Source organism: Pagrus major, chromosome 20 (genome assembly GCF_040436345.1).
Source record: "Pagrus major chromosome 20, Pma_NU_1.0".
In the NCBI taxonomy this organism is placed as follows: Eukaryota; Metazoa; Chordata; class Actinopteri; order Spariformes; family Sparidae; genus Pagrus; species Pagrus major.
The window spans coordinates 22,230,240-22,243,109 of record NC_133234.1 but is presented as its reverse complement, the minus strand read 5'-3'; the positions used below and the strand labels follow the sequence as shown (position 1 = coordinate 22,243,109).

At 40.7% G+C, this 12,870-nt stretch overlaps 2 protein-coding genes and 1 long non-coding RNA gene across 3 annotated transcripts in view; 1 reads left to right on the top strand and 2 right to left on the bottom strand.

The window, feature by feature from the left end:
- Positions 1–1,474, bottom strand: part of skap1 (src kinase associated phosphoprotein 1) — a 42,410-nt gene extending 40,936 nt beyond the window's left edge. The window contains exons 1-2 of the mRNA XM_073489715.1: positions 1,412–1,474; positions 231–336 (exon numbers count right to left, since the gene is read on the bottom strand). The gene's annotated coding sequence lies outside the window, so the exon portion shown is untranslated. The remainder of the gene's footprint in view (positions 1–230; positions 337–1,411) is intronic.
- On the top strand, positions 1,205–8,933 carry LOC141015586 (uncharacterized). The gene is made up of 3 exons (XR_012180561.1): positions 1,205–1,382; positions 3,291–3,386; positions 8,446–8,933. It is a non-coding gene; the product is annotated as an uncharacterized lncRNA (long non-coding RNA).
- Positions 8,934–10,107: 1,174 nt separating this feature from the next.
- On the bottom strand, positions 10,108–11,424 carry hoxb1b (homeobox B1b). Its single transcript, XM_073490295.1, is given in 4 exon segments — positions 10,108–10,412; positions 10,664–11,323; positions 11,326–11,352; positions 11,355–11,424. Coding segments are annotated over 4 exon segments (1,062 nt in total).
- Positions 11,425–12,870: the final 1,446 nt, after the last annotated feature.

Sequence of the window (12,870 nt, the reverse complement as noted above, 5' to 3'; positions counted from 1 at the left end):
TAACATCTGTATTGAAACTTTGGATATGACTCATGGCTGCTGCTGAAAATACATGTATCCCTGCCTTTCTTTTTATGCTTTTCATTGTGTACATGGATGCTCATCTAACGATAAAATGGCAAATATGTTGTTCGTAAAGCCTGCCAACCAACCGTATCCCTGTGTAAACATTTTTCATTTCAAGTTACATTTACATGCGCTGTAAATAATGCTAAAAAAACAAATCATACCTCGGACATTTCCAGGGTGGGAACTGTTTAAGCTTGAGCACGAGAGTGAGTCCCTCCCAGCTCCTGACACGCTGCTCTGTTGCTGATCTGTTGCAGCCTGACATCCCTGCAAAGTGGGAAGAGCAAACAGACAATTTCCCCACAGGGATCAATACAGTACCACATTATAAAAAAAAAAGAAAAGTACTTGTCAGCAAAATAGGATTCCCCTTTGGAATTTCTTCAATTGAAAAGGGCTATTCAGACCTTAAGATCAGGGCTACATGCGGGGGCAAGTGAAAAGCTATGGGGTCACTCTATCACTCTGAAATCTAACACTGCACCCAGCAGCTGAGAGGGGCGAGCAGCAGATAAGCAAACTGGACACCACTGCTGTATTGGAGAAATTACTCAGCATTACTTTTACATTAAGTGCAAGAGTCAACTGGCCTTTTCTGCTTCCAACATGGACACGTTCAAGGATATATACCTCTAATTTAAAGTGATGTTTTGGTCAGTAACTTATGTTTGTTTTTAGCCTTACTGCCTGTCTAGTTAAATCTTGCACTATTACAATGGAAGGATTCAGACAGTGGTTTATACAGCATTTACCAGTAGTTTTGTGGTGAAAACAATAAGAGCCAATTGCTGTTTTGAATAAATTATCCCAAGTCACCAAAAAGTGGTTAAAACAATATTTAACAGAGCCCCATTACAGGCATTATCAGATGACATTGGCCTAGCTAATATAAAACTACAATTCATTTGAAAATGCCTAGCTTACATGCAGTTAATATTTTAATTAAAAGTAAAGAGTTTTTCGTTGGAGCACCGACCTGAGTTCACACTTGACCCACTTTTTGGTTTGTTATTGCTGCGTCACACTGCGGCTAACCTGCTAGCTGACCTTTAGCCCGGAAATAGTAATTTAGCGCCGTTTTTCTCTTATTTTGTGTCACAGTTTAGGTTTCCTGACAGCAGGTGCTTCCCTTACCTGGACGCGTCTATCATCCAGACACAGTGTATCGGTTTTAACTACACTGGTGTGAAGCTAACCCGAAGCTAAAGCACTGTTAGCTAGCTTAGCTAACTTAATCTGACGTGTTTAACTTAGCTGACTTTACCTGACCGTGAAGGCAGCAGACCTTCCTCCACTGATAACATTATGTCTGAGTAAGTTAATGTATTAACGATTTAGTTACCTCATGTTACAATGAAGGTGGAAATACGTTTTAATAAACGATTTTACTTAAATGTACACCAACGTTACGTTTTTCCACTACTTTTGGTGCTCCGTTCAAGTACCCCTATCCTCTTAATATGTCAATGAAGTTGTAAAATCGTAAATCTGATGTTCGGTAACATAGACGATGTTTTTACAAACATTTGAAAGTGTTTTTATTCACATCAACTACGTTTCTGAACGACGTCGACAACGAAGGTAGAAAATAGTTTTTAATTGTGTATTTATGTATTGTACACACGCAGCGTTAACCAGCTAATACAGAAGGTGTATAGATGCTGCCTTAAAGTACCATCTTAGAAGCTGGGAAATTGTAAATCAAAGTTCAACATTCAACAGACCGATTATTAGAAATCAGAGAGACCAATAACTGATATTTGGATATTCATGTGTCAAAATTTAGAGCAAAATTTAGAGCAATGAGGGACTTAACTTCAGTATTTCCCTTTTCTGCTACTTTATACTTCTTCTAATGTATCCTGTAACTGTTTAAAACTAAGAAAATACATATCCACAGGGATGAGATTGATGTTTTAGCGAGGCCATACAACAGTAAAAGATATGAGTGAAGGCCCTATTACTAAATCAGATTTTCAAATGGTTAATTAACATTATCTTCACCCTGAATAGCACATCATGTCTTATTGAGTATCAGAAATTCTTACTTTCTGCCTTTTAAATTACAGTATTCACCACTTTGATGGGTCTTTCAAGCTCAAAAAGTAATTATGATATTTCTGACAGCCTCTGAATGGAGGATCACTAAATTGGCCCCTCACTATATTTGACAGGGCACGGATGAATGGTTTATATTACCAGCAGAGGGTGAACAGCACTGGTACAGCCTGGACTGGGCTTTTATACACACGGTTGACATTAGTGTAGAGGAGGTATCGGTAGTCGTACTAATAGAAATAGTGGTGGGTCTGTCTATCGCCGTATTGATCCTGTATTACTGAAACAATACAAGGAAAGCCATCAAGACACCAAAGCTCAATCAGACACTGCTCACATCGACAGAATACCCCGGATAATATCAATCAAAGCTGTGTCGGACTAACGTTATATTTGTGTTGCCTTTTAAAATATATGTGGAGTGTGTAGTCAAGCTCACGAGATGATTATTTCATATCCAAGGCAACACAAACACAACATTAATTGGTATTTAACAGATAAACAGGCCTGAATGGGTGTTGATGTTACATTTTGATTAATATCTAAATTGTAATAAAATAAAAGGATGTGTCCATGGATAATCAGCACATTATGTTTTAAAAAAATTAACAAATTTTGTTCCAACAATTTGTCAACCGACTAGTCGGTCGAAAGAAAATGAATTGCCAACTGTTTTGATGATCTGATAATAATTTCAGTCAGTTTTTGAGCAAAAATCTCAAACATTTGCTGGTTCCAGCGTCTTAAATGTGAGGATTTGCTGCTTCTCTTTGTTATTTATGAGCGTTCATCAAAGGTCTTTGGGGTTTTGAACAAAAGAAGATGTCACTTTGGACTCTTGGAAATTGTGCTGATGATTTTTATAGACTGAATGTTTAATCAATTAGTTGTGAAAATCACCAGCAGATTAATTGATAATGATACTAAACATTAGTTGCGGCCCAATGCACAAATCATCTCAAATTGTGTAAATCATCATGTATTCTCGTTTCTTCAATGGAAGAAAAAATTACCATTCTGTTGCATTTTTAAATACAACCCACATTAGAAAAACGGCAGCAGAAGCAGCAGCAGTTTCCTTTCAGTACATTTTTGAATGATTTTAAGTATTTCATGTTGAATGCTATCTCAAGATGGTCTCCTTCCCTGTCACTTCACGACAGGAAGCCACGGGGTCAGGGCGAGTTGAATCCCATGTCAGGATTGTCCCCATGTTGACCTGCGCCTGACTGGCCTCCCAGCAAAAAGCCCCTGTGAAGGTAAGAGGAACTGGGGTCCCCTCCCCTGGAAAAGAGGTTCCCTCCCCTTGACAGCTCCACAGAGCCCCAGCCACCTGCCTGCTGGGTCAGCCCCATATGAAAAGGGAAGCCCTTTGTAATCCGACGGGGATTACACCACCCAACAATGCACCGCTGAAAGAGCGACAAAAGCCCTGTATCAAACGCCGCTGAGGGGGAGCAAGGCTATGATCTCCCGCTACTACCAACACTGACTCCTCCGCCACCTCTCATCTCCCCAAGAGGCTCTCCCCCTTTAGCATTCGCTGCCTCTGTCCTCCTTCTGCCCTCTCATCTTTAAGATCTGGCCTTTTATCAGCGCATTCCTTTTCATTTGCATTGCGGTGTGGGGAGGGACAGCGGGTCTCTCTGATCTGATAGAGCCAGGAGAGAGAGTCAGGAGGATCCTCAGGGCATGAAGGGTGTGTGTGTGTGTGTTTGTGTGTGTGTATCCTGTCCTGCAAACACACACACAAACCACAATGCATTCTCAAGATAGGCAGAAACTCTTTTGCAGTCCAGAAGGACAAATAGTGAAGCACCCGTGCCTGTCTTTCAGGCTCTGTTTGTCTTTATCTTTATTTCAGGGAAGGAAGTGCTGTGGTTTAGGGGCATGTTTGTGCTCAAAATGTCCAAAATTCATAACATACAACAAACACATTTGTGATAATGTTACAGCAACAGCTGTGCTGGCTTATAGCTTTGGTGCTTTTGATACTCTCAAATGCAGTTATTGTATCGTTTAAACATATGGTATCAATTAAGTGTCGATAGTATCGATACTTCTGACAACCGTAGTGTCAAACTTTCGATCGTTGCTGATGGTTCCAACTTCTTAAATGTAATCAATTGCTGCTTTTGATTTTTTTGACATCATAGTAAATTGAATATTTTTTAATTTGGGACTGTTGATTCAAAAAAACAAGAATTGATGACATCAAATTTGGAACTTTGGCTCTAAGAAATTATGATGAACATTTGTCTCTGTTGTCTGGTGTTTTAATAATGATAAATAAAGAAAATGATCTGCAAATTAATTGATTAGGGCTGCAACTAATGGTTATTTTAATTGCTGATTAATCTTTCCTTGATTTTTGGATTAATTATTTGGTCTATAAAATGTCAGGTAAGGGTGAAAAATGTCGCTCAACCCCAAAAGAACTTTGTCAAACGTCTTGTTTTGTTCTCAACAAAGATATTCAGTTTACTGTCATGAAGGTGTAAAAAACTAGAAAATATTCACATTTAAGAAGCCTGAATCAAAGAAGTTTAACTTTTGTCTCTCAAAAAACGATTAATTGATTATCAAAATATCTAATGTAAAGCACCTGTTTTTATTGCGTATTTGTGCCCTGATGAAGACTCTTAGGAGTCAATGCGTGGGCGTATCCACTACATTAATAAATGATTTTCAACATTATCAGAGTGCCTCAGATCAGTCTGACATGACTGCCTACCCATGCCATAATAAGCTGAACAGTCACTGTTTTTTCTTATCTTATCTTATATTTTATTAGTACTCAGCCTTTGACCTTATCCTCAAAGAGCACCTGATTTATTAACATCTACATTACTCCATTTTTACTCCTAACCCAGTGCAGCACTTGCCTTATTTTTTCTGTATTATCTATCAAAATTCTCAATGATGAATTTAGTAGTTGACAACTAATCGACTAATCAATTGTTGCTCCTAATTCTGTAAAAAAAAAAAAATGTTTTAAGGAAATATAAACAGAGGACTCAATTACAGATTATACTACTAATATTTGTTTGGCGTAAATCACTCTGTAAGAATAGGTGTCACTTTTTCTAAAAGCAAATACCTCAGGTTGGAGCTCAAATGTCACCCCAATTTAAACAAATTCAACCCCATAATAAAAAAAGGTGTTTGGCCTGATCCTTGAGGGTCTGTTGTAAATGTTTGTGTTGCTCGAGGAGATAAAAAGAGCTAGTTTACTTTTCGGATTTCCTCAGAATCATTGTATTCCCAACCCACCCATTGCTCAAACATATGTCAGTGTAGGGGGGCTTTGGTGGCAACGGAGGTAAAAAAGTGATGATAGATCGAGGACACAAAAGACAGAGGAGCAAATGCGTCGTGCTAAATCTACAACCTTCAGTCAGCCTGCGTATTGACTGACTCACCTCGGCTTGTACTCAAATCAATGTCAGCCCTGTGAGCATTGAATATAAAATCATTCAAATTGTATTATGTTAGGATGTATGAGCCATTTCAAAATATTAATTCAGCATTATTTGAGGTGTCTGTTAAGGATAGCAGTTACAGCTCGCCGTGCGTCGACTCGACTGAGCGATTACATACCTCTATTACATGTGACATATGAATGTATGAGAGGGACCTATTTTTCATTACCGAGACATTGTCCCTAGAGGCAGTTGTTAAAGAAGAATCTATGAATTATCCCCTTGGAACAACTGGCCCTTGTCACAAGCCGAGGACAGAGGAAAAGGGAAGGGAAAGGAAGGGAAAAAGGGAAGCACAGCACTATTGATAGTGGTGGGATTGAGAGACTGGAAGGACGCCAGAAGAATGTGTCTGCCTGCGCTTGTGATCCTGCACACTGCCGCCTCTCCCTCTGTCCAGTTAATTGGAATACAAAGCAGAGCGGGGTCGATGAGAGAGTGGTGGCGGTGAGGAGGGGGGGGAGCCTGCTGTCTGTCTCCTGCAACGCTCAACCTTCACTGCTCGCTGGGAATTGACTGGGGAACCAGCAAGCGAGACCGACACACTGTCACTGGTAAAATGAACTGTCACCTTGCATTTCTCAGCCTCCTGGCAGCATCGAATTGGCCGCTTTGAACCATGTGACGTGACACTGATTGAGTTCTGGTTTTCCCCCCTCCTGGGCTCTAAAGGAAGAAGCCGGTTTAATTTCAAGTGTACAGCCTCTCCATGCAAAGTATCCAGGCGGAGGGGCACATCAGCATCCGACCTGCATCTTTGCACCAAAGCTTCCATGGCTGCTGCTCTATTCTTCCTCACCACCCCTCATTATTTCATTGTGCTGCTTCGTTACTCTGCCTCTCAGCTAGTCTTGTTTTTCTTAGGGCATATAGTCATGGCGGTCTGACAGGCACACGGAGGAGGAAAACTATTAGGGGTAGCCATTTGGATCCTGGAGGCAATCCCAGGGAGTATTAAGACGTTAACCCTGGCCAAGTCACTTGTCTCTCTCAGTTACTATGCTGATGGAGTGGGGAAAGGATGCAGTCGCAGGGGGGACCCAGGAGGCTGGGGCTTCAGGTCGGCTGGCGCTTCCAGATCCAATAGAGCCTGACTCGGATGGGGGATGGTTGTCAAGAATCTCCCAGGCTGGGCTAAAAAGAGCCTCAGTGCCACAACAAAGGAAGGAGAGAGTGTGCCATTCATAAGTAGGCAGCATTACTCCTCAAGGCTTCAATGAACAAAAACAGAGGAGAATTTGTGGGAATTAACTTAATATTGGTAAAAATATCTACAGAATATAATAAATTGAACTTCTTTATCATTTTGGACTGGTAGTTCGACAAAACAAGACACTTCATTACATTACCTTTTTGGTTTTAGGAAATTGTGAAAGGTATTTTTCATTCTTTTCTTGAGCTCTACAAACTAAATAATCTGCAAATTAACTGATAAATGAAATAATTGTTACTTGCAGCTCCACTTCTTACTAGAGGTCGACAGATGAATAATTGGCCAATACCTCTGACATTCCCCAAAACTGAGACAGCATGCTTTCATCAGAGCTGCAGTTATCGTCTGTCTAATGCATTAAAAATGTCATACTATAACCAACAACCTTATCATGGTCGTAATTTATGAATAAAGCAGTATTATATAAAGTTAACCTTTATTTTAATATAAATTGTTTCATGTACGCAATGACATTACCTTGAGTTGCGTATGGAACTGTGCAAAATGGTTGTGTACATCCCAAATCGGCTACTATCGGAGGCCTCCTGATATAATCCAAGTCCATTTTTTTTAAGCCAAAAACTTCACTGTAGCCGCTAAGCTTAAAGTGTTAGCGTGTACCCTGTCTGAAATGGGTGCTCAAGTCAGACCACGCTGGAGGATGTAAATAACGTCTTTTTTTAAATTGATTTTTGGATCTTGAGGCTTCTGTAGACTTTGATTACGCCAGACGAGCTGTATCTAGCCATTTTATGTTTTAAAATAAGTCCTCATTGATTTCGGTAGAGAATGCTGCAACTCTGATTTGCTGTGAAGCTCCCGAAATGTTTTGTGGACTATGAAACGTCACCTGACTTTCCATCAGTAAGAGGGTCAGTAGATTTTTTAGGTGAACTGTTCCTTTAATCTGCAAAAAAAAAAACATTGACTTCTTATTTTGCTGTATTTCTTTGATGAGCCATAAAATGCCTTTCTCGGTCTTGATAAAGGTTTGTGGACGGTAATAAAACACCAGGGACATTGATGGACATTATTGTTCTATCCCTGAAGAGGTCCGTTATGTTATTTTATAAGTATTGTCAATATTGCTCTGTTTACTGGAAATTTCTCTCTTACACTTCATCAGATGCTCCTTCACTGCTCCATTTATCTTTGCGTCTTGTCAGCATACAAATCTATGTACTGTATATGTGACAGATAAATAGCTGTTTGATATCTGCCAATAAAAATGACTCCTCTGTGGTATCTCTTAGATGACCGACCCCCCATTATCCCATGAATACTGTATCTAGTTTCCCTTTGAAGCGCCGGGACCCTGCAGAGTGACATGCGACAGAGGAACTGGTAGAAAACCAAGGAAGTGAGCCTGGCAATAGACTTGTAAAAGAGCCTGCAACAACTGCAAGCAGCATGGGGTACAAACAGCACCGGGTTGACCTCAAACAAAGTGCAGGGGGGGGGGCGGGCCGGCTAAAGATGTGTAAGATATCTGAGGAGAGAGAGGTTCTATCAATAGACCTCACGTTTGTGTAGTTTGGGATTGTTTCTGTGACCATACAGGATCTGAGCATTCATTAACCATTTTCTTCCCCTCTCCTTTCTTTGCCCTACATTCTCCGGCAGAAGGCAGAGACGCTGATCCGAAGGTGAAAAACATCCTCCTCCTCTCCCCCAGCTGAACATCTGTCTCGGCGGCGTTGGCTTCAGCACCGACTCTGACACCTCCAGATGGAGAGCCCGCTGGGAGCGCTGAGGTATTACCAACAGAGATGGCAGGGATCACACCTCTGGAATGAAGTCCCACGCCTGTTTTCCGCACCGTCCCCTTTTTTTTGTTGTTGAATCTGTCACTTTTCACCATATCGATCGTCACCTCAACAGTCCTTGGCCTTGTGACTCATCTGAAGCTTTTGGCTTGTAAAGAAAATGCATGACAACAAAACCTCTCAGCCCTTTTCTAATTTACAGTAATGGGCCGTATGGTATTTCAACTGTAACTTCTATTAGTGGAACTGTATTAATTTTTAATATAGTTGTGAGAGAACTGCATACTCATGCGGATATATTTCACATGATTGCTGATTTCCATTTCCTGGAAACATCTTTTTCATGAACTTATATCAGTTTGCACAAACCAGAACTAAATGACTGAATGGCTTATAATCTCTTTAGTCTTAATTTCAAAAGCAATACCTGAAAAAATCTTAAGTATGGGAGGCCGAGAGTTGACTTCTCCGAGCCACTCTGGTGTCTTGACAGATTGACTCTGCATTCATTTGTGCCTGAACTCTGAGTGAACCTCAGCTTTAGGAAAAAGGGCACCAACAGGCCGGTGCTGCTGGGGCAGAAACTGTGTGCACAAACCTAACACCCAGTGCAAATATTGGAACTGCTGCCCCTTCACCATGACATGAAACTAGGTGGTCAGGTCCGGCAAACGTTTAGCTTGAGCCAAAATGAGCGCGAAGAGGTCAAATAACCAACTAAGTTCCTGTGTTTTTTTAAAGGAAAATGTGGTCGTTTAATGAAAAGTTTTTAACTCAAATTATGTAAAATACAAGTGGATGTCAGTTCAACCTGTGTCAGCTGTATCCAGGCAGAATTTGGGTAACAAATCAAGGGTGAGACCTGGCTCCCTGGAGTTTGTTGTCATGTTTAGAGCCCCTGGAGGTATTTGGAGGTGAAAAGGTCACTGGGAACCACCCCATGTGTTGTGAAAGATTCCTCTTGTCACATTATGCAAGGGGCCTTTGGTGAGACTATTAATGGAGGTTAATAATAGAAAAAGAATTTGTAAAACATTCATATTTAGAACAATTTATTATATACACATATTTCTCAAAAATAGGAGGAAATGACTTTGTCGAAGGCAGCAAATTCTGTAAAAAAGTAAAAGTTTGATTGGACTTAATCAGCATAAACATTTTTCTTTTTACAGTAACAGCAAATACAACACTTTTTTTCAATTTTATAAACTTTATTAAGCTAAATCATCTCAACAGTTGTTGGAAAATACCCTGTAAATAAATAGTGCAAACAATGACACTGAGTACTTCAGTGCTCCAACACAAAACACAGCATGGGCTTCAGAAGGAAAAAAACATTTTTAAAGTTTCTCAGCGTCCAATTCAAGATCAATGCACCATAATCAGCACATAAGCAGACACAGACATACCCTGTATAAACTTCACAAGTCCACATGCATTTTTCACAGTTTTTCTGGAATGGTGCGACTGGGGGGAAAGAAGAGGAGAACAGCTCAGGCCCTCTTTTAAAGAAGTCACATCACGGTTCACAGTCTTTCCCCTTCGCCTTTGGAGAGGTGTCAGGGCCGCAGAGTTTCTCCACAGGTGCTGGAGCCAAAACGCAGCCCAGTTTCTCGCGTTTCTTCTGCTTCATCCTGCGGTTCTGAAACCAGATTTTCACCTGCGTCTCGTTCAGCTCCAGACTGGCGGCGACCTCCACCCTGCGCGCCCGCGTCAGGTATTTGTTGAAGTGGAACTCCTTCTCCAGTTCCGTCAGCTGCTTGGTGGTGAAGTTGGTTCGGATCACGTTGTGCTGACCGGGAACCCCGAACTCCGAGAGGACTGCTGTGGGAAAAAATGGATGGATGAGGATGGAGAAAGTCATGGAGCTGAAGCAGAGGATGAATAGAAAAAATGACACAACATTAATCGCCAAATACAATTTTTTCAGAATAATTAAAGCACTTTAGCCTCATTAGATCATCTAATTTGTGCTTTTACGCACCGTTTACGCACTGTGAGACAATGTTACCTCCAGAGGTCTCATGGGTTCTCTAAATCTAGCTCTTAATTTTCAAATCTGAGGATGAACGAACCTGTTTTAGGCGGATTCCTCTTCACTTTCATCCAGTCGAATGTCTTGGAAGTTTCCTCCACATGCTCCAAATCCTTGTCCTTGCTTTGGACCGGTAACCTTGTGTAAACACTCTCTGGATACTCTTGCAGCCTCTGATCCCCGTTGCCTAAATGTAGATACTGGCTGCCAGTTGGAACTCCAGGCCCACAACTGTCCCCGGTGTAGGGAGCCATGTTTGTTCCAAGAGGAGAAACTTGCGCATGGATGTAGCTGCGGTCCTGTTCGGGTGCGAGGCCGTACTGGTGGTGTCCGTACTCCAGAGGTGACCCATACATGGAGTTCTGAAACTGCACATCCAGGTTGACGTGTGTCTGGTGGTGCAGGGGGAGGCTCGGGGTCTGGTGTGCCGCAGAAGTTGCAGGAACTAAACGCCCGTCCGGTGCGTAACTATCACTTGTTGCGCACGAGTTGGACGACATGTATCCATGATTTAAATTGTGGTATCCGGCCTTGGCACTGAAGATATTCGCTCCCCTGTTGCACACGGGGTAGTCTAAGTAGGAGTTCATCCTGGACCCGGGCCTATTGTTTGTTCAGAACTGATCAAGACCGAGCAGTCATTAATCGGTGCTCTCCCTGTGCCCTAACCTTCTAGGTAGTATGTCAAAGCTGTAAAACTGCCTTCCACCCTCATATCACCTTCCTGACACACCATGTGACCCGCTGAACGCCAATGGTAAACGACCTACAGCACTCTGTCAAGTCTGCGGGCTCGTCCATCAAACGGCTCGCATTTACATGACAAATGCTTCAATCAAACGCGCTCATCCATCTGATAAGAACACAAACATCAGGACACATTTTCAGCCTGCAGACTGAGAGCAGCTCAGAGTGACAAATTAAGGACACATTTTAAAAATAATGACGAATATGTGCAACAACAATAATAATAATGGGGATTTACTGTCATAAATGTAATGAAAACGACCTCCAAAGAATATCAGAATAACACATTATACATTTTCATTGTCTTGAAAATGTCAAAAGTTACTAATTACATTTACCCGAGGACAATTTTTTGAGGTAGTTTTACTTTACTTGAGTGTTTCCATTTTCTGTTACTTTATACTTATACTACATTTTAGATGCAAATATTGTGCTTTTAACTCCACTTCATTTATTTGATAACTTAAGTTTCAAGTGACTTTGCAGATTGCATTAAATTATAAAAAAATATTTATCGCATCGGATTAAAAAAAACGCTAATACCGATCATCAGTGCTGTACAAAGTACCCAAAAAACATTCATGAGTAAAAGTTAAGATATTTGTTAAAAGATTACTTTGGTACAAGTGAAAGTTTTTTTATTGTCGTTTTTATTGTTATTATTATTATATTGCCGATTAGATAAATACATTAAAAATGTGCCACTTTACCTCTGGTGCAGCTTTTAATCGGTAGCCAGTAACTCTAAGTGTTTAAATAAATGCAGAGACTATTATCTACAATATTTGCCTGGAGTTAAAGTAGAAAATGTACTCAAGTAAAGTACATTTGAGTAAATGTACTTAGTTACATTCCTTAACTGGAATAATCATAAAAATGCTGAATATCTGATCCGATGATCGGCCACGGCGTTGATCGGCTGACTAACTCAGTAACTCAAATAGCCTACTACCTGTATGGGTGATTTAACTTTTTTCCAATCTTTAATTTTACTAAAATTTGACTTTTTGGTAGGTTTTACAACTGTAGTTACACCATAAACTGATCGATTAATCCTTTAACCAAACCTGAATGTCCCTCAAGGCAAAAAGAAAAGTAACAATACTGAATAATAATATCTGGAATCAGAAACATGTCACCATTTGCTTTTAAATGTATGGCTTTTATGCGGTTTTAGCGGTGATTACTCTGTTGATTTTGCGTAATTCTCAGCGTTTGAAAAGGATCCGTCGACATTCAGAACTCGCTTTGGATTTATCTAAATATAGATTTGGTCAGACGGTGTATTTGGCTGATTACCAAAACATTTCTGCGGCCTTTGGGCAGCATGAGTCCCGCAGTCAGAGTGAAAAGCAGCGCAGTGAACTCAGTGATCCATCATGCGCTCTTTTTACAGATTGACAGCCTGTGTGGCCACTCTGCCCATAAAGGAACAAAGACACATTCAAAAACCATATATATAGTTTGCTTCTTTTTTTTTTTTTTTTTTCGTGCTTGAGA